Source organism: Quercus lobata, chromosome 6, assembly GCF_001633185.2.
Source record: "Quercus lobata isolate SW786 chromosome 6, ValleyOak3.0 Primary Assembly, whole genome shotgun sequence".
Classification (NCBI taxonomy): Eukaryota; Viridiplantae; Streptophyta; class Magnoliopsida; order Fagales; family Fagaceae; genus Quercus; species Quercus lobata.
The window spans coordinates 27545893-27567359 of record NC_044909.1 but is presented as its reverse complement, the minus strand read 5'-3'; the positions used below and the strand labels follow the sequence as shown (position 1 = coordinate 27567359).

Here is a 21467-nt window from a genome sequence, read left to right as displayed (position 1 = left end):
GATTTTATGTTAATGGGTTGATGGCAGGAACAAAAATAAACATGATTTTTGGTTTGGAGAGACTCAGATAGATATGACTAAAAAGTAGGAAGCAAAAATGCATTTAGAATCTGGGCCGTCCACGTAAGCATTCCAGCAATCAATGAAGGGCATTTCCACCTTACTTATTCGTAACGGGTTGCTCCAAAGTCCATCGCAATTCGCAACGCTCCACTCCAGATCCAACACGAATTCAAAAAAGTTTGTTTGATTTGTTTTATTATATCTCTCTCTCTCTCCCAAAAAATAAATGTAAATAAAAAAGACCCTACACACGTGCTTTTCTCACAATTCCCCCAAATTCAAATTCTCTCTCCCTCTTCCTTCAACGGCTACATCTATCTATCTCTCCCATCCTTCTCTTTCGCTTCCTTGTCCTACCAAACCCTACTCTCTCTCATTTCCACACACATTCTCTCTCTCTCTCTCTCTCTAGAAAAGTTCTTTTTCTCTCTGTGAGATCTGTGCTCGCGATGAAGCACTTCATGCTACCGAGAAACGCGATCTTGAGGGAGGCAAATTCCACCGATCCAGCGTCGTCGCCGAGCCCTAGCTCCACCAAGCCACGCCCGTCTCGGAAGTCTAAATTGGCCAAGGAGAATGCGCCGCCGTCCGATCTGACCTCCATCCCCTCCGAATCCAAGCCATCGCCGGCTATGGCGGCCAAATTGAAGAGTCCATTGCCGCCGAGGCCACCTCCTTCAAATTCTCACAAAAGGAAGCTCAGCTTTGAGTCCGGGACTGAGAACTCGGCTTCTGATTCCGGCGTTCAGGTACTCCTTCTCCCAATCGTGAACCCTAGGGTTTTTCTTAGAAATTTTGAATCTCATTTTTACTGAACTTATGTTTGGCTGCTTAGAAATCGAAGGAAAAGAGAGGAAATCTTGGATATTTATTGTGTTTTATGACCATTTTTTTGCCTGTTGATGAGAAATAGTTATAGAATGAGAATGAGCTTTATAGATTTTCATGTCTTCGAATTTACTAACATTTTTTCATAAGCTGAATATAGCGTTACTATTTTCACTGATTTCTGGAGGATCTTTGTTGAAAATGTTTAGGTAGTAGTCCGAATGCGTCCACCACACAAGGATCGGGAGGAAGGTGATTTGATAGTTCAGAAGATTTCTGGTGATTCGTTATTGATTAATGGACAAACTTTCACATTCGACTCAGTTGCTGATGTTGAAGCAACACAGGCACGATCCTTATTGATATGATTTTTTTCAGGTTTGAATTAAATGATTGATGGTATTTGACTGCTGAATAAATGTTATCTTATTTGCAGGAAGATATCTTCCAACTTGTAGGAGCACCTCTTATCGAAAATTGTATGGCTGGATTCAATAGTTCTGTATTTGCATATGGACAGGTATCTTTTAGAGTTCTTTTGTTTCTCTTTCAGATTTTGTGTTATGTATAATGATGCTATTAATATTTTCTCTGTCTTAATTTTGTAAGACGGGAAGCGGAAAGACTTATACCATTTGGGGTCCGGCCAACGGCTTGTTGGAAGAAAACTTATCCAGTGATCAAGCAGGGTTAACCCCTCGTGTTTTTGAGAGACTATTTGCCCGCATAAATGAGGTGAGCTGATTGATTCTCTTATTTATTGAGCCCATTGAAGCTTATATCATAGTATTGAACTATAGTCCTAATTGTGTTTTTATAATAGGAGCAAATCAAGCACGCTGAGGAAAAACTTAACTATCAATGTCACTGTTCTTTTCTCGAGGTTGGGTGATTATAAACTGGTTCCTTTTGGCATACTTGACCTGCTTATAGGATATGCCACTTGACTTTTCAATTTATTGCAGATTTACAATGAACAAATCACAGATTTGTTGGATCCAAATCAAAGAAATCTCCAGGTAAAAGGAACTCATAAATATTTCACCTATCATTTTTATGCTACAAAGCTGGTCTTCTTAGGTCTTTTCTTTCATTCTCCCAGATAAGAGAAGATGTCAAATCTGGCGTCTATGTTGAAAATCTCACAGAGGAGTATGTAGGTACAATGAAGGATGTGACTAGGCTCTTGATAAAGGTTTGCTCTTTGTTATACTTTTTCTGCTGTAGGCATAGCATGAATACATTTTTGTGTTATGGTGTTTGTGACTTTACTGTGAATATACATGAGAATTTTTTGAGCAGTGTATTTAGAGTCCTGTTCCTAACCGTTTGTTGAGAATGAAACATTTGATCATACACATGTGCTTTGCAAATGAAATAAAATAATTTCATTTTGTTAATTTGATAAATATAGATACTGATACTTGATTCTGACCCAGTAGTTTTTATTGGATAATTCATATTCAGTTAGATGGAAAACATCTCAAAGGGTTGACCTTTTGTGTGAGGATAGGTTACTCTATATTTTATTATTGCTACAATAAAGAGCAGTATTTTTAGACTGTCAAATTGTTGAAACCTTTTTATTCATATGATGTTTCAACTTTTCAAACATTTTTTTTTTAATAGGAATTATGGTTTGAAACTTCTTCAAGAGTAATATTTTTTATATTAATTTTCGTTTGTATGAATTTCTCCATTAGAAATAGAAATTCAAGGAGTGGCAATAACAAACACAAGTTCTGTTTCTCAATGAATCAAAAGAGAAGTGAAAGAAATTGTATCAGGAAGTATGGATATGACATTACCCTTGGCATGTTGGTGTATGATACGTATTGGACATGGATACTCCTCAGATACGGCTGGGGACTAAAATAAATATTTTAAACTTTGGATTCAGTCTAGATGTGTTGTGGACACAGTCAAGACAAGCCGGAGTTGCTCAAAATCTTGATACGATCTTGATGCTGGAGTTGCTCAAATCGGGGGAAAAACTAGTTGGACTCACTTTGAAAGAGTCGAAATCCTTGTCTAGCTATGCAGCAGTCGCTCTCTCTCTCTCTCTCTCTCACATACACACGCACACGTTGATCTAATACCTACTCATCAACCAATCATGCTTTTCTGCTCATGGGGGTTGATGGGTTTTGTTGCATCTGTGCTTGAGCTTTGAAGGAGTTTGTGATGCAAATGGGAGATATCAGGGTCTGTTTTTAGAGTCTAGTTTTATTAAAAGCGCGCTTAAAGCTTATAGATCAAAGCCCTAAGGTTTAAAGCTTTGCTCATTTAATGAAGCACGCTTTTCTAGCACTTTTTGAATAAGCAAAATGCACGAAAGGGCTGTAAATGAACCAAGCTGTTTATGAACAGCTCAAGCTTGGCTTGGGAAAAATCTTGTTTATGTTTGTTTGTTTAGAAAATAAGCCAAGTTCAAGCCTTAAGTTTATGCTTGATTATTAAACAAACCAAGCTCAAATATAAGAATGTGTCATTAACAAGCTTGTGAATATGAGGGCTTGATTTAACTATATATAATATTATATTTTTATATGTATACTTGTCTAAAAATGTATTTATATAGGCTTGAAATTGGATTGTATAAGTTTGATAATAGGTTCATGTGATATTAAATTATTATTTGTAGCTTATTGATGATATAAATAGTCTATTTGTTGTAAAAGTTCATGGAATTGTGAAAAGGTAAAATATTTTAGTCATGATTTCACTGTATATAAGAAAAAAATAAGTTAACCAAGAAGCTTGTGAACAAGCTCGAGCTTGCTCGACAAGAAAATGAGCCAAACTTGAATATAAAATTTTGTTTGTAAAAAAAAATTTAAATGAATAAGCTTGAACTTTTAATATTTGGCTTGACTCTGCTTCTTAACAGCCCTGCATGTTAGGTGCACTTTTTTATTTCTTTGCTAAAAAAAATATATATGAACCATTAAAATTAACTCCTAAATGACATGGACATTGGTTTATTAAACAAACATTATTCTTAAGGTGTTGTATTACACAAACAATGTTTTGTTTACATATCGAAAGACATAAACAAGTATGATTTACTATTCTTGTGGTCTTTGCGTTTTGGATTATTTTCATTTGATCATTACCTATTTGGGTTATGTTTTTTAAAGTGCAAGAAAATTATACAAAATGTTATATTTAAACTTTCTGAGTAGATTATTATTATATTGTTGTTCTTTAATACTTGTTTTCAATTTTACTATATATCATTTTTAATATTTTGAATAAATTATATCTATCAAAAAAAAGAAATTGAATAAATTATATGAAATTTGAACTCAAATTATGCAGTTGTACTATCCATTTTAGCTAATTAGCAAAATACATTACTATTTTGAGTTTCTTAACTTTTTTTTTAATTATAATTATGTATCTTTTAATTAGAAATTAGTATATATTATGTTTAAAACAATGTGCACTTCATTTCAATCAGGTACGTTCTTGCACTTTGCACCTAGGCTCCAAGAGGCTTGTGCGCTTGACGCCTTTACTAACACTAGTTTTACCTGCCTGACACTTGGTTTTATAATCGATGGTCAATTAGAGATGAAGTATATTTTAGGCTTAGTGCATTTGTGTATTTTGAAAATGTTATATTTTTTTGAAGGTTTCGATGCTCGTTATTTATTTTAAAATTTGATAACATAAAATATACCTGAAAATTTAGATTAATTAATTGATTATCATATATTCTAGTTTTGAAGCCAAAGAACACTTCCTCCTCTCACAAGTGAGGTTGGGCATCCAAAGGTTTTTAATACACACACACTCTTGGATACCTGACCTTACTTGTGTGTGTGTGCGCGTGTATGTATCCTGGTTTTCAGGAATTTCCATTTCTCTGTGTATCTTGTATTGGTATTGATGCTTCCCATATTAACTTCAATCATGGTGGTGGTTGCTATCTAGGCTCAGGATCAAGTTTTGAATGGATAAATACTGCCTTTAACTTCTAGCTTTGCACCCTAAATTACCTATTAACAATAAAAAAGGGAAGGATTTAACTGAATAAGGTAATTCAACGTTCTTATCCTCAATTAAGGGATTGCATTGATGCAGAATTGCAGCATTATGTTAGGAAGCTTAATTAGGTAATTCAGAATGTTGCCACAGCTTTATGTTAAGAAGCTTAATACTTTAGATTTGTGTTAATTAACAATAACAAGTGGTAGTGAGCATTAAAAGTTTTATATATATATATATATATACATATATTGTATAATTTTTAGCCCAAAGGGCGAAGGAATTTCACAAGTTTGATTGTAAGGTTGTCATTCTTAAAAACACACCTTTCTTCTTCACTTTGAGGTATTGAACGTTTAAAAACTTAAAGTGGCCTAGGCCCCAAGCATCTTAATGCTGGAATGTTGAGGCGTAGGGCTCAAGCATGTTAAGCCATAAGCTATATTTAATAGATGAGATAAAGATAAAGATAAGGTAAGGCTAACATGAAGAAAATGTCTCGTATCTGGATTCTTTCCTTGTTTATGAGGTGTACACATAAGGCTTTCCATTAGCAAGATTAATTAAAAAATGAATTGTTATTTAGAAAGAATATTTTCAAGCTAACAGCTCATACATTTGATAACTTGATCCATTTAATGTCAAAGATGGTCCAATTTATTTCCTATTTTTCAGCATTGTTATTTAGATAAAATGGTTTACATTTTGTGATTTATTTTTATTTTTATTTTTATTTTTTTCTTCAAGCATCATATTTATAACTACTGAATAAATAATGCAGGGTTTGTCAAACAGGAGGACAGGTGCAACTAGTATTAATGCGGAGAGTTCCCGCTCACATACTGTTTTTACTTGTGTTGTTGAATCCCGATGCAAGGTAAAGACTATTCATGTTTGAGAACTGATGTGTACTTATCAAAAAAAAAAAAAAATGTATGAGAACTGATTTGGGAAGCACAAATAAATTTTTATTTAGTCTTATTTAATTTTGGAATCAATTGTATGTTTATTGGCCAATTGTATTTTATTTTAGGCCCTTATATTTAATTAGGTTTATTATTGACTATTCATGTTTGAGAACTGATGTGAACTTATCAACAAAAGAAAGTGTGAGAACTGATTTGGGAAGCACAAATAAATTTTTATTTGGTCTTATTTAATTTTGGAATCAATTGCATGTTTATTGGCTAATTGTATTTTATTTTAGGCCCTCGTATTTAATTAGGTTTATTATTGATTTAAATTCAAGGGTATTTTTGTAATAAGTAATTTAGAAATAGGGTCAGTTAGAATTTACTCCAATGAAGGGGGACTATTTTGATGAATAAATTTCTATTGAAATTGTCCCTGTAAGTGTTGAATGGTGCCAACTCCATTCAACTCTAAGTGTTGATCTAAGAAGTTTTCCCTTACTTGGTGCTGACTCCCAGGTTCTCTATCACTATTTTCTGTTTTTCAATTTTATTGTGTATTGTTTTGGTTTGTCCTGTGTCTGGAACCATAGATGATTGGGTCATTAATTGCTATTTTTAAAGTATGAGTCAGACTTTATTCTGTTATAGATTTATAAAATAAAAAAAATGAAAAAAAAACACAGGATTTTCCTAGCTTGCTGAGAAGGAATTTTGTGAAGTTATTGACTTGAGTATTTGATAATGAACTTGTTAATTAGAATGGTATAAAATTCTGCAGAACAATGTTTGGTGCTACTGAGCTACATATAAATGGTTGGTCCATTTTCAAACAGCTTCAGTCTTTGGGGTTAGATTGTTTTTAAGATCCTATCAGAGCCTAATTTATCAAAAAAGATGCTATCAGAGCATAGTTAGATCGAGATGTCATTGGTATCAAATTGTGTGGAAAATTTTACCTTACCAAAAAAAAAAAAAAAAATCATGTTAAACCCTTAATGAGGATGTCTTTTGTCTGTGATATCCATAATTTGGTGTTGGTTGTTAGGCAGGCCTGCCTGCAAGGGGGTGTTTTACGTTTTATCCCAATCAATATATATTTTTACCCACTTCCTTACAATTTTAGATTTTGGATTGGATGCTTTAACAAAAAATGTAAACTGTAAATGCCTCTGTTTCTTTATTGTTCCTGTCCTGAATAGTTGCTGGAGGGATTTTAAAGTAAACCATCCTTTTTGCAGAGCAAGGCAGATGGTTTAAGCACCTGCAAAACAAGCAGAATAAATCTTGTTGATCTAGCTGGTTCAGAGAGACAAAAGTTAACCGGTGCAGCAGGGGATCGTTTAAAGGAAGCTGGGAATATTAATAGATCACTTTCACAACTTGGGTATGGTCAAACATTTCTCTTTCATTTATTGTTTTTCATGCAAAGGTGCATTTTTGGTGTAGTTTACCAATTGGTCAATATTGCTGTACATACAAATTCTTCAAAATTAACTATGATTGATTAGGTTTGCCTCATTTTGGAACTGGAAAGAAACCCAACTCACTTAAATGTCCAAGCGAGGGGTATTGATAATTGTTGGATGAAAACCCTCCTATGAGAAAGAAAGTAGCCTTGCAGCCTTTTTTCTGTCTATTTCTGATCGAACTCCCTTCCTGTCATTGTATCTTGTGTCAGTAGTTGGAAGCAGGATTGAGACTGGATGTAAATGAAGGAAAGAGGGGATATAGGTTTAATATGGCAAAACACATGTTTAAGTTCACGGGAAATTATTATGTACTCCCGGAGTACCATAAATGCATATTCCCTCCTCTCACATAAATGATGGGTCCCACTAAATAAATTCATGGTGGAACCTACTATTTATGTGAGAGGGAGGAGTACGCATTTATGGTACTCCGGGAGTATCTAATAATTTTCCTAAGTTCACAGTTTGATGTCATTATTATCTATCCACCTTAAGAGTTATTTCAATAATCCTATTGTCTCCTAACCGGTGAGTGGAGTTTGATATTATCTTAATCAAATATTGCTGTATGTATACAAACCCTTCAAAATTAACCATGATCAGTTAGGTTTAATATGATGTAACACATGTTTAAGTTCTCAATTTGATGTCATCATGATCAATCCACCTTAAGAGTTATTTCAGTAATTTTATTGTCTCATAACCGTTGAGCGGATTTTGATATAATCTTAATTAAATGATGAGGTTGACTTCTTTCCTTTTTTTTGTTGCTTATTGCTATTTAGGGTGGGGTATATATATGCTTTCAAAAATAAAAATAAAACACTGGGGAAGGCAGCTGTACATAGAAAAGAAGGTAGTACATTATGTACAGTAAAAAGAAAAAAGAGAAAAATGCAAAAAACCTCTTGAACTTTGGGTCAAAATCAAACTGACTCCATGGTTTTCAAATTTGAAATTAGAAACATTGGGCATTGAGAAATACCTGAATTGATCCTTCTATCTGAATTTCCGTCTCACTACTGTTTCTTTATATTAAAAAATTCATTTAGAATATTTTCTAAGATATTTTTAAACTCAAATTTAAAAATGTTTCTTGGCATCCATTTACTCATAAAAATAAATTTCACATGACAATGCATGTGAACATCAAAGTACATTAAGTAAAATTGTTTTGAGAAAATTTGTAAAACAAAATAGATTTTATAAATTGAATGTCATATGGGGCAAAACACTTCATATTAATTTTGATACCCCCTTTATTTTATTTATTTTAATTTGTGAGAAAACAAAACAAAACAAAATACAGTAAAAGAGGGAAAAGAAAAACGATGAGAAGGGGACCAAGGAGGTGGTGGAGGGGAAAAGAAAAAAGATGAGAAGTGGACCAAGGAGGTGGTGGTGGAGAAGATAATGGTCTCTAGCTTAACTGGCATCTCCTTCCCTTAGAAGTGCTAGGTGGAGGGTGAGGTCATGGGTTCAAGACCCATCAAGTGCTTGTGTATCTTACCATTAAAAAAGAAAAAAGAAGAAAGAAAACAAGGAGCCCTTGGGAATGGCAAACTGGATTGAGAGATCATTGCTCTGAACTTCAATTCCTCATTTCCATGTTTTTGTGGTTCATTAACTGAGGGTACTCTGATTTTTGTGGTTATGATTGAGATTAAGATTGACGGTGAGGGTCCGGATTTGAGGGCTTGAAAATAATGACGGTCAAGATTGGAGCAGGGGTACTGAGGGGAGATGCAGGACATGTGGGAATTGAGGGAGAGCTTGAAGAGCATCTCTTCCTGAGCTGCTTGGAGTAGCTTTTCAACCTTCTTGTTATTGAAGAATTTTGTTAAGATAAAAGATGCCTTTTTCTTCTTCTTGATGGCTCCATATAAAACAATTGTGTCTAAATTAATTTTGGAACACAATATGACAAAAACATTAATTGTAGCATTTAGTAAGGCAAAAGTGTGTTAATTTAGACACAATTGTTTCATATGGAGCCATCAGGAAGAAGAAGAAGCCATCTTTTATCTAAATTAATTTTGGAACACGATATGACAAAACATTAATTGTAGCATTTAGTAAGGCAAAAGTGTGGACATTTTTATTTTTTCTCTGAAGCTAATAGTTGTTAGATGTACCACAAAAATGAAGATTTTTTTATGCATGGAAGTCTTGTGAACTCAGTCATGATATAGATGTTTCAAAAAATGAATTTTACTGTCCTGCAAATTTGTAGCCAAAATATGACCAACTTCAAATATGGAATTTAACTCTTTCAAAACAATCAACCAATTTTGGTATCTATAAAAGAGGGCAAGAAAGAATAAGTGAAACTTTAAATATATTGTTGCAGATAAATTAAGAATTTTGGTTAGTCATTCGTCAGAAAAAAAAAGTAGTCAATATTGCTATGCATATAGCTACTTACACAAAAAGAAATGCATATGGCTGTTTTTTGAACTTTCTGAGAATACCACTATCTGACCACATCTGAGCATACAATTTAGATAATTTTCCTATAGTCACTGCCCAGGCAGGGCTTTTACTAACATCATACACTACATGTCATGGATTACTTTGACCATTACGTGCAGATAATTTATAGCTGGACGGTTTAAGCCAGCATTGACTTCTATTGTTTTAGTTTTTGATTGTACAAGCCAGCATCATCCCATCATATTTGCTAATGATATTGCCACATTTATTTTGTCCGAATTAATGTTTACTCATGACTTTGTTCACTTCTACTATTATATCCTTATGTTGAGCTTCCAGGGAAGAGAGAGAGGAAGAGAGGGGGGGGGGGGGGGGGTGGGAGGTGCTTGATGCATTTAGGTTCATTTGTTAATGCGTACTTGTGTGAAAAGAAGCAACTTTTAGTTTTGTTGTAATTAGGTTCACTTACTGGTGCAGGAATTTGATAAACATTCTTGCTGAAATTTCTCAGACGGGAAAGCAGAGGCATATCCCCTATAGAGACTCCAGGCTAACATTTTTGTTGCAGGAGTCTCTTGGGGGAAATGCCAAATTAGCAATGGTCTGTGCTATTTCTCCAGCACAAAGGTAATATTGCTGACCCATTCTTCCCTTGCAGCACCCTTGTTTCTTCTTCTTTTGTGAAATTGAAGTTCACATGCCTCAATATTGCAGCTGTAAGAGTGAAACTTTTAGCACATTGAGATTTGCACAGCGCGCCAAGGCTATTAAGAATAAAGCAGTAGTTAATGAAGTCATGGAGGAAAATGTGAATCACTTGCGTGAAGTGATACGGCAGCTAAGGGTATATACTTATTCATCTATTTCTATTTCTACTTCTAAATATAAAATTGGATTGTGTACTCTCCAAAATACCCCTAACATACACTTAACATTAGTCCTACCCAAAAATAAGAAATGAGATCAAATAACTAAAAACAAATTCACTTCAATATGCATATACCTTTTCTTTTGTGTCATTTTGTTCTCAATTTCTGTTTTCGCAAATATGAAGCAACCTTCAAAACACCAACTAGAAGTACTGATACTACTCTCTCTTGCTTTATACATTTTATTTAAGTTTAGTTTTGGATTAAATTAGCTCTTCCCACATGGTTGGATATTATTGAGATGGAAATAAGGGGGACTTTTGATTGGAGACAGGGATGCACAAAGGCTAACTTTTATAGCAATCCATTTAGAGGTCCTTAAGGATTTAATTCTACTTATTTAAATGCTTATGGATTAGGTTAAGCCTATGCACTTTTTTTTTATTGCATCCATTGATTATTACCTGGACATGGTCCCGCCACAAATATAAAACCTTGATTTTCTTATTCTATGTATTTCTCTCTTAGTTTTTGTTCTAGAATACCAAGTACTGGCATGTGGAGCCTGCATGGAACTATTATCATTTATAAGACCAATATCTAATGGCTCAAGTGGCATGTCAAACTCATGTAAGATTCAAACAGAGCATGGTTTTGCTTGCATCTATTGAATCTTATGGGATTCTCACAGCTCCTACTTCACAAAATCAGTTGCACAAACTTCATTGAGTTCATATAATGCTCCCCTAATACATGCACATTCACCACATTGTTCTGTATTCATAGCAATTTGGTTGGATGCAATTTTGCATTTTACTTTTTGATACCCCTATTAGTTTTGGGACTTGAATGGACCAATGCATAAACCCTGAATTGGGATGAAAGGAAAAATATGACAAAGAAAAACAAAGAGCCTTTGAGCACACATGGGAGGCTATAGTAATTAATTCTTTTGTGCTTCTCCAATACTCAAAATTAAACATGTGCAGTATATGACCTTGTGTTTGAATCAACAGGATGAACTACATAGGGTTAAGGCAAAAGGCTACAATCCCCATGATCCAGATGGAGGTCATTCAGCGGCATGGATTCGTAGAAGTATGAATCTACTAAAGTCTAGCCTTAGTTGTCCGATAACATTACGTCATGTTGATGATGATGGTGATGAGGAGATGGAAATAGATGAGGAAGCTGTTGAGATTCTCTGTGAGCAAGTGGATAAGCAAATAGCCAGCAGTGAAGCTAACAATACAATTGATGTGAGCAAAGAAGAAACAGTAAATTCAGTTTCACAACAGGTGGAGTTTGAAGATTTAAGTGGATGTATCAAGGACCAAATTTCTGAGGATATAGATGTTAAAATGGAAGAAGGAGCATCTGAACAGGATGACATCATGATTGTTGATTGTGTGGAACCTGTAAATGTGAGGGATAATTCTGTGTGCACTGTCTCTGAACCTCTAAATGGAGTTTCTGCTACCATTTCCAGTGCAGATACACAGAATGATTTATCAAATGGATCATTGAATTGTGTGTCTCCTAGCCTCAGCATAGTTCCATCTGATGTATCCCCAGTACTTAAGTCTCCAACTCCAAGTGTTTCACCCAGAATCAGCAGCAGCAGGAAAAGCTTGAGGACTTCATCGATGTTAACTGCTTCCCAAAAAGATCTCGAGGATGACAATAAGTTAGGCCTAGATGCTTCTCATATATCTTTCAAGAAATCTGTGAGAAGTAGCTCCTCTAGTGCTCTGTGTACTCAAAAAAGTAAGAACTTTCTTACACCAACTGAACATTTGGAAGCAAGTATCCGCCAGGGCCTTGAAATTATTGATAATCAGCGACAAAGTTCAGCACTAAGGCGGTCATCATTCAGATTTCCATTCAAACCTGAAGAATCCAAGCCACCCGTTGACAAAGTTGATGTGGGTGTGCAAACCTTTCCTGGTGATATATCAGAAGAAAATTCAGTCATATTTACATGTAGTTGCAAGAATAGAATGCAGCTAGAGGTCAAAGAGGCTGATGACAGTTCAAACCTACAGATAGTACCTGTAGATGGTACAGGGTCTGCTGACAAATTGAAGAATCATGTTCCCAAAGTAAGTCTAGGGAGAGCAGGGTTTCCAAATATTATTCTGGAATCTTCATATGCATAAGTTGGTTGACCCCCTCTTTTTTCCTTTCCAAACAGGCAGTGGAGAAGGTTTTGGCAGGAGCTATCAGGAGAGAAATGGCACTAGAAGATTTCTGTGCAAAGCAAACTTCTGAGATTGTGCAGCTTAACCGTTTGGTAGGTTTCTTTCTAGTTTTGCCAATACCCAACTATAAGCTTTAGTTTCTTCTAGTGATGCATGACCTCTTCATTTGTCATTTACAGGTGCAACAATACAAGCATGAGAGGGAATGCAATGCCATAATAGCACAGACAAAGGAGGATAAAATTATTCGCCTTGAGAACCTTATGGATGGTGTTTTACCCACTGAGGAGTTCATGGAGGAAGAGCTAGCATCCCTCACACATGAGCATAAGGTAAAAATTTGTTCTCAAAGTTCATTATTCAGTATATTGTGCGTATATCTTACGTATCATCTTCAGATTTTAAAGGAGAAATATGAGAATCATCCTGAAGTTTTAAGAGCAAAAATCGAGTTAAAAAGAGCTCAAGATGAGCTGGAACATTATCGAAATTTCTTCGATATGGGTGAGAGGGAAGTGTTGTTGGAAGAGATTGAAGATTTGAGAAGCCAGCTACAATATTACATAGACTCTTCATCCACTGCGTCTCGAAAGCAAAGTCCCATACTGCAGTTGACTTATCCATGTGAGCCCAATTCTGCTCCCCCTCTTAGTGCGGAGTCAACCGAAGAGAGTGCTGAGGCAAAACTTGAACAGGAAAGAAGTCGTTGGACTGAAGCAGAGAGCAGATGGATTTCTCTTTCTGAAGAATTGAGAGTTGAACTTGAAGCTAGCAGATCTCTAGCCGAAAAGAGGAAGCAAGAACTGGAAACTGAGAGGAAATGTGGTGAAGAGCTAAATGAAGCAATGCAGATGGCCATGGAGGGGCACGCACGCATGCTGGAAGCATATGCAGATTTGGAAGAGAAGCATATTCAGTTGCTTGCAAGGCATAGGAAGATTCAAGAAGGAACAGAGGATGTCAAGAAAGCAGCTGCTAAAGCAGGAGTTAGGGGAGCTGAGTCCAAGTTCATAAATGCCCTTGCTGCAGAAATTTCAGCATTAAGGGTAGGAAAAGAAAAAGAAAGGAGATATCTTAGGGATGAGAACAAAGGACTTCAGGCTCAATTGAGAGACACTGCAGAGGCTGTGCAGGCTGCAGGAGAATTGCTTGCACGGCTAAAAGAATCAGAAGAGGCTGTTGCTGCTTCCCAGGTGAGTTTGTGTAGCTCTCCATTTTTTTTGATACTTTATTACTTTGTCTATTTTTTTTTGTAAATGTTTATATGCAATGAGTGTATATATGACTTGGTAATATCCATATCACTGTGCAAACAAAGCATTTATCTGTTTTTATTTGGTAAGCTACCATGTACTCAATCAAACCCCCGTTTGCGCCCTCCACCACACTAATACTTACAACCTGCAATCATTTGTATTGGTAGGTTACACATATACCCAATGGGTTTAACTTTTGAACCCTTGAACCCCCAACCTTACTCTCATCTCTGTTCTGAAGTGGGGAGATGGCATTTGAGTTAGAGCTAGTTGGCATAGCACAATGAATGCATTCCCTTTCATGAAAATTTCAATACAATATCTGGGTGAAAGACAATGTAATGATATATGCTTATAGGGTCAAGCACTTCTGTTCAAAATATTGAAACATTCTGCAATCATCAGTGTATTTTCCTCTTCTTCAAAGCTCCATTATTTTGCCTTTCATGTTCTAATAATCTCCTCATGTTGTTTGTTCCCTCTCTCGATCTCATTACTCTTTGGCCAATAGCATATGGATCCACTCATGCTATCTTTTCTGTACAATAATTTTCTCAATCCAACAGTTACAGTTCGGCTCTCTCAAGCTCTTGTTGGCCAACAGCTTATGGATCCACTCCTTATACCATCTTTTCTGTACACTTTTTCTTAATTAATCAGTTACATTTTCTCTCACTTTCTCTCTCTGCATTTTACATCTGTGCCCTCATGCATGGTTTTCTTTTCAACTTTCCCTTTCCATTCTGTAATAAAATTTTATGAATTTGTAAACTTTGTTTAAACGGAGTTCAGAATTTTGCAAGTTGTTGTTGTTGTTGTTGTTGTTTTTTTTTTTTTTTTTTTGGTGCTGGGGTTTTACTCAAAAGTAGAGCTTCAAACTCTTGGACTTTAGCTCTATGCTTATTGCTTTATGCTTCAAGAAAACTCTAGGACTCCTGCTCGTGAATTCATATTAGTCGTTTCTGCTTATTGCTTTGGATTTGAATGTCTTCATATTTTGTCTTGGCTTTCTACTTTCACTAAGTTGGAATTTCCTAAACTCTCTGTGAGTGAAATGAGAATTTTAGTGTGATAAATAAGATTTTACCCTGAATCTTATTAAAAATATGCAGAAGCGAACTATGGAGGCAGAGCAAGAAACTGAGAGGGCCTACAAACAGATTGATAAATTGAAGAAAAATCATGAAAAGGAAATAAGCGCTCTCAATGAGCTCCTTGCGAATTCTCGTTTACATAGGGAAGCAAGACAACAACCAGTTTACGACGAGGCATTTGAAGAATATGCATGCGATCATAGTGGTGAAGACGGTGAGTTGCCAAAACTCACAGAAACCTCATCATGGTTCTCTGGTTATGATCGATGCAACATATAGAATGCCTAAAAGTGTATGTAGTACTAACAGTTTCTGTTATATAGCTCCAAAGTCATAGCATAATTTTACTGGTCTTCTGGTTGGTAAGTTTGTGCCAATGTGATTACCAATGTATGTGTTCTCTTATTGACCTTTTCAATTCAGATTCCTGAGTTCATAAGATGTGAATGAATGGTTATATTCTTTTATTCATGCCTACTTGCAGTACAAATTATTTTCACCCTTTTCTTGGTATCTTGTCCTTATATCCTTCCCTTTCTATCCCACCAGTTGCTTTCTTTGCTTTTGCTGATTGCCAAATCCGTTTACCCTTCATCTTTTTGGCTACGAAATGAGACACGCACATGCAGGGTTTTTCATACATAATGCTATGGGTTTTTTTTTTTTAATCCATTTTACTCGCATTCTAAAATGTGGGCTATCCATAATAATTCCAAATTCGTAATTGTGGTGGTGTTGATGAATGGAGATGTTATGGTTGGATAGGGTGGAACCCAATTGCAGGGACAATGGACCTGTAGGAAGATCTCAAAAATAATAGTAACTAAGTGTTGAAGCTTTAGATTTTATTAATTTGTTTGGTTTGCGTGTCAAGAGGATAGGGGGCAATCGTGAAGTGTATGTCCATGGTCCCTTGGTGTCATATGGAAGGCGAAAGCTTGTGCCCTTGTCTTCTCTGATATGTATCTATCCCTACCAGTGGACCATTTCTTTTCAAACCCAGCCATTAATTGCCCAATTGGAATTTTGAGAGAGAAGCTGAAACAAGTTAGCTATCGCAATTTAATAAAGGAAAATGGGTTTGAAAGTGAAATCTAGGTAAAACCAAGTACCATTTCATTGTAGAGCAGTGATGGTTGCACATAAGTGTGTGTGAGCCTGTGAGGTGTGCAAATAACTGAAACCGTCAGTTAAAAAAAAAAAAAAAAACACGATCTCAATTATTGTCACAATTGTGTCCGTACATACTGATGGTCAACAAGTATTTGCTCTTCATATATATATATATGTATGTATGTATGTATGTATGTATGTATATTGTAAAGAGAGAAGAAAGAATAGTAGCATACAATACAACAACTAAAAATAACTGAAGTGAAAAAACATAGGGCTGGCCCACAGAAGAGAAAACCAAGTGAGATGGAAAAATGAAATCAGATGTCTGGAGGCTAGCTAAGACCTGCAGACTTTTCTCCAAGACTATGCTTACCAACCATACTTTGAAAATTTGGAAGTAAGAACACGTAAATTCGGTTGGAATGAATGGTTTTCAGGTTCCCAAACACATGCTCAAATTGTGGAGACGTATACACAAGTTGGTTTACATTTTGGGATTGATGGGGTTGGTGAAACAAAATGATAGTTCTTCACACTCTCTCTCTCTCTCACCACACATCAAAGCAAAAGCAAAGGTCTTACAATTTTATTATTATACCAACCGCTTATTAGTTAAAGCAAAATCCCTTCTTCTAGAGGTTAAAAAGAAAGGAAGGAAGGGACCGGTGCAGTAGAGTGAGTGATGATAGAAAAAAAACTGTGACAGCCTGGTAATCGGACCCAGTCCCAAAAATGATCATTAACCCACAAAACAAACATATTCCATCAATCTTTCCTAATCACACTTTCCTAACTGGGCCCCCGTTTCTCTTCATTACTTGTGGAAACAAAAGTGCTAGCTTGTGAATTGTGAGTGAAGAAGTCAGTTGCTAGTCACAGTCTCATATATATTATGACCACGTGTCTGGTCTGGCACTTTCTCTTTGGCCTTCTTTGCAAACAACTTCATCTCTATTTGATTTTCTAAATTAAAAAAAAAAAAACTGGGATCAAATTTTTGTGGAAAAAAAAAAAAACATTAATAAATACATTTGGTTGTTATTTATGCAAAGCTAGAAGTTTATGGTAAAATAAATTAACACCTTCATCCCTGTCTAGTTAAAATTTTGATTGGCTTGTCATTCACAATGCTCTTTTGTCATAAAGATAACTTTAGTTTACCATTCGAATGGGAACTTATTAAAGTCACATTCTTACTACCAAGTCTAGAAGAATTTCTTCCTACTTGTGGTCATCATTTTACTGATAATGAGACTAGTTAATCTAATAATTTCAAGAATGTCACCGTCAATCTGATGCTGAAAAGATGCAGGCAGATACCTAACAACCTTTTGATCTTATTGGTTGCTTGAGAATTATATCATAGTAATTATATTCCCAAGTACTGTGTTTGGCTTGTAGGAAAAAAAGTAAAGAAAATCAAAAGAAATGAGTGAAGTTCTTGCGGTTGGTTAGTGAAAAGATGAAAAGAGGTTGTGGTTGGATGCAAGGACTTTCTAATTTCAACGGGACCAAAATCTTCACCTTTTGGCTGAAAGAGAGAGTAAAGGGGTAAAAAGTCACACCAATACATATTATATTTTTCTTTGAATGGGCTAGCAGATCATACAAAATTACATTTATATTCTCATCCCTACTATCAAATATTATAAATGCAGCTAATAAAACAAATTTCACAATATATATATATATATATAAATATAATTATTAAGTTGAATCTTTTACTAGTATTTATTTGGACTCACCATTTAACATGTACTGCCTACTAATATTAATTTGTCACCAAAAACACTTTGTGAACTTTTTGTGTCTCTAGTTTTATTGTTTTCTCTTAACCCTATTGTTTTTTCACTAGCATCTTCCTTTAGGTTTTCATCGCCCTTTTTCTTTTCAATTCCCTTTTCCGCTTACATACCATACCACGTTGACTAGCCAGCTGAACTACTGGTGGATAGCTGTAATTTTACAACCCAAATAAAACTACACAAACAAATACTGTATTATTCATATGTTCTTTTCTTCTTCTTTTTTATTCCTTTTTTTTTTAATTTTATTATTTTAGATAATTCAATAGTTATAATATTAAGAGAAAATATTAATTTGAACTTAGATTTTCTTTCATAAAAAAGAATAAAAAAATTTCACTAAACGTTATAAGGCTTTTAATTAATATTCATATATTTTACACACATATATAAAATAATGCACAAATGAATTTCAGAAGTCCAATTTAAGTGAATGAAAATTTATATGTGATATGACAGTAGATCCTTCACGTCATTAGACAGTATGAAGATTTATGTAAACAGTTATACCCTGTAAATACTCTCTCCTAGTCCCTACTAGACATGGCAAAACGGGTCAGACCCGTTTTGACCCGACCCGTTTGACCTGCAACCCGTTTGACCCGTAACCCGATTGACCCGTTTAAAAATGATCCGTTTTGACCCGTGACCCGTTTTGACCCGTGACCCGATTGACCCGCGACCCGATTGACCCGACCCGAACCCGAACCCAAACCCGACCCGCACGTTTTGCCACGTTTACCAATGTTGAGTAGATTTAGATTGAGGTGTAATTTTTATAAAATATTTACTTATTCTTTTTTACTTAATATGTTATGTACTCCATTATAGTTTGTTATTTTTTACTTGCCACCTTTATTTTCTCTTCCTACTTTAAATAGATTGAAGATTATACCAAGATTAGTTTCTAGAAAGTTGGAACAGGAGTTGCACCAAATTTGGGTATCAATTCAAGTGTTTAGTGGTAATTGGTAACAATATCACTAGTGAGAATCTAATTACAATTAAGGAACTCATAAACAATTGACAGATTGCATCTATTTCCAAAAAAAAATTGTTTGAAAAATACGGGTCAACTCGACCCGACTCACGACCCGACTCAACCCGCGACCCGTTTGACCCGCAACCCGATTGACCCGTTTTAAAAATGACCCGTTTTGACCCGTGACCCGTTTAACCCGCAAACCCGATTGACCCGACCCGAACCCGACCCGACCCGCCCGTTTTGCCACGTCTAGTCCCTACTACATTGAATTTAACAATACAGTGGACTTGCATTGAAGTTAACATAATGCATAACAAAATTTGGTATACGGATATACTGTTAGCTATCAATTCATAGTAAAATCTTTAAAGGATTAAGGTATGCTTTGTCCATTTGGCTTCAAGATCCAAATGCTAGTTCATTGGTAATGGCATCTTTTGTGATGTCTCTTGTCTCATATAAATAAAATGTCACTTTTAAAAGTTTAATTCGGCAAATCAAATTTGTAAGGACCGGATTTAAGTCCTTAGCCCAAAAGATGGATGGACTTAGGTCCAAAAAGCTCAAAACAATGAATTTGTAGAGAATGAGTTGGAAAACTAGGCTAAAATGAGTTAGATAACAAATAAAGTGGGTTCAAATGATAAGAAAATGAAGATAGACAAGTTTAAACTAAAGAAAATCATCCTCGGCACGGTCCAAGGAGATCAATTCTTATATATTTCTCTCAAGTTTGATTACAAATTTGGTTCCTGATTGCTACAGTGTTTCTCTCTTGATTTCTTGATCCCCCTCTCTCATTGCCTTTTTCTCCTTTTATACTCTCTTCCCCTTTCATCTTTACCTTCCATGTGCAGGCCAGATGGTTGGTGTTGATATTTGTCCCATCAGCACCTTCCTGAAGTCTTTATGTAGTAGCTGTAAGGTTGAAAATCATTGTTTAAGTATCACCTCCATATTAATGCGGTCAGAGGGTTAGTTGCAGAGCATTTAATGCGGTGGTAACAGCTTTCTCCTTAGATATTTTAGGACTTTTCCCTGTCCTATATTTTTGTAATGCTTATCCGTACCAACAGAATTTCTTAGAACGTTCCCCTGGACGACAGACCATCTTTCCGGACCTTGGCTTTGGTCAGTCGAGGAGGCATTCATCCTCGGCCCACCCTCCTGGGCCCTTATGACTGAAACTAACCTTCTCATTTACTAACACGGATTCCCTTGTCAATGCTCAATCCTCTTCGGATGACCTTTCTTCCTCGGATTGGGCCCCAGGCTCAATATATACAGAAATAATGAGCTCCTAGGCCCAACACCCCTATAATAGCCCCTCGAGATTCTTCTTTCTGGCTCCTCTGGAAGAAAGGAGGATTTCGATCTAATGATAGTTCCTTCGCCCCCATTTTACATTACCTTTGACGGTACAGATGCCCTTTTTAACTTCTCAAGGCCTGCTCCTGACGCTTCGGCATTTGAGACTCTCCGTCATTAAATTTTTACGGCTCTATGTTCCCCACGTTCTACGGTGTGATGCGGATCCAACGATTGAGGGTTATGCTGGAACTTGGGCCAGAATTTTCCCGCTTGTAACTTTCTCTTTAATATAAATACCACTCAAATCAATCACTTATCTCACTTTAGCATTCATTTCTTTTTAGCGCAGATACACTGAACCTGCAAACTTTTCCAACTCACTCGTGCCCTTACAAATACCAAAGCTTGTCCGAGGACACTTTTATTCTTTCTGTAAGTCTTCATAAACCTTTACTCTTTATTTTTCTATACACTCTTCTTTTCTTTGTGCCTTTTCCTACTTGGCTCTTCTTTCCTCCTTTTATCTTCTTAGCACATCCAAGTCTTTCTTAGGAATGGGCAGATTCGCTCATTTGGTAGACTCTGTATAGGATTCTTCGAAGAGCGTTCATTAGGTACTGTAAGGAGGGAGAGTGGCACAAAAAAAGTAAGAGGGAGAAGTAGTGATCCCAATGATTGCCTTCATAGAGGGTGGGATGAGAATTCCCATAGGCAACGTAACTAGGGACTACCTTAGGGCTCATAGGTTATCTTTCACCCAGTGTGCCCCAAACATGTTTAGAATTTTAAGAAGTGTAGACGTCCTTAATGAAAGAATGGACTTAGGGTTGACCCACCATGATATCAACTGGGTTTACAACCTCCACCACTTAAAGGGACAGGGGTATTACCTAAAATCTAGGTACCCTGAAGTTAGGCTCATTTAGTGCCTCACCGAATCCAACAAAGGCCTGAATAAGGATTTCTTAATCGTGTTAGGGGAATGACACGATGGCCTCCCTTACCCGACGAGAGAGGGGCAGCCAGGTGGGGTTTTAGACCTAAGATGATTATTTTAAAGTTACCTCATTTTTCTTTTTCTTTTGCTTGTGTTTGTGCATTAAATTCCCTTTGATTTGCATTATTCTTTA

General features: G+C 35.8%; 1 protein-coding gene across 1 annotated transcript; it reads left to right on the top strand.

Annotated features, from left to right (window-relative positions):
* The first annotated feature begins 300 nt into the window (after positions 1-300).
* On the top strand, positions 301-15619 carry LOC115994787 (kinesin-like protein KIN-12B). The gene is made up of 16 exons (XM_031119050.1): positions 301-812; positions 1101-1238; positions 1328-1411; positions 1501-1626; positions 1715-1774; positions 1857-1910; positions 1994-2086; positions 5666-5761; positions 7037-7182; positions 10178-10327; positions 10415-10544; positions 11586-12671; positions 12764-12862; positions 12950-13102; positions 13169-13963; positions 15139-15619. Exons 1-16 carry the CDS (start codon positions 513-515, stop codon positions 15397-15399), a joined length of 3771 nt encoding a protein of 1256 aa, XP_030974910.1. The 5' UTR covers positions 301-512; the 3' UTR covers positions 15400-15619.
* The last annotated feature ends 5848 nt before the right edge of the window (positions 15620-21467 follow it).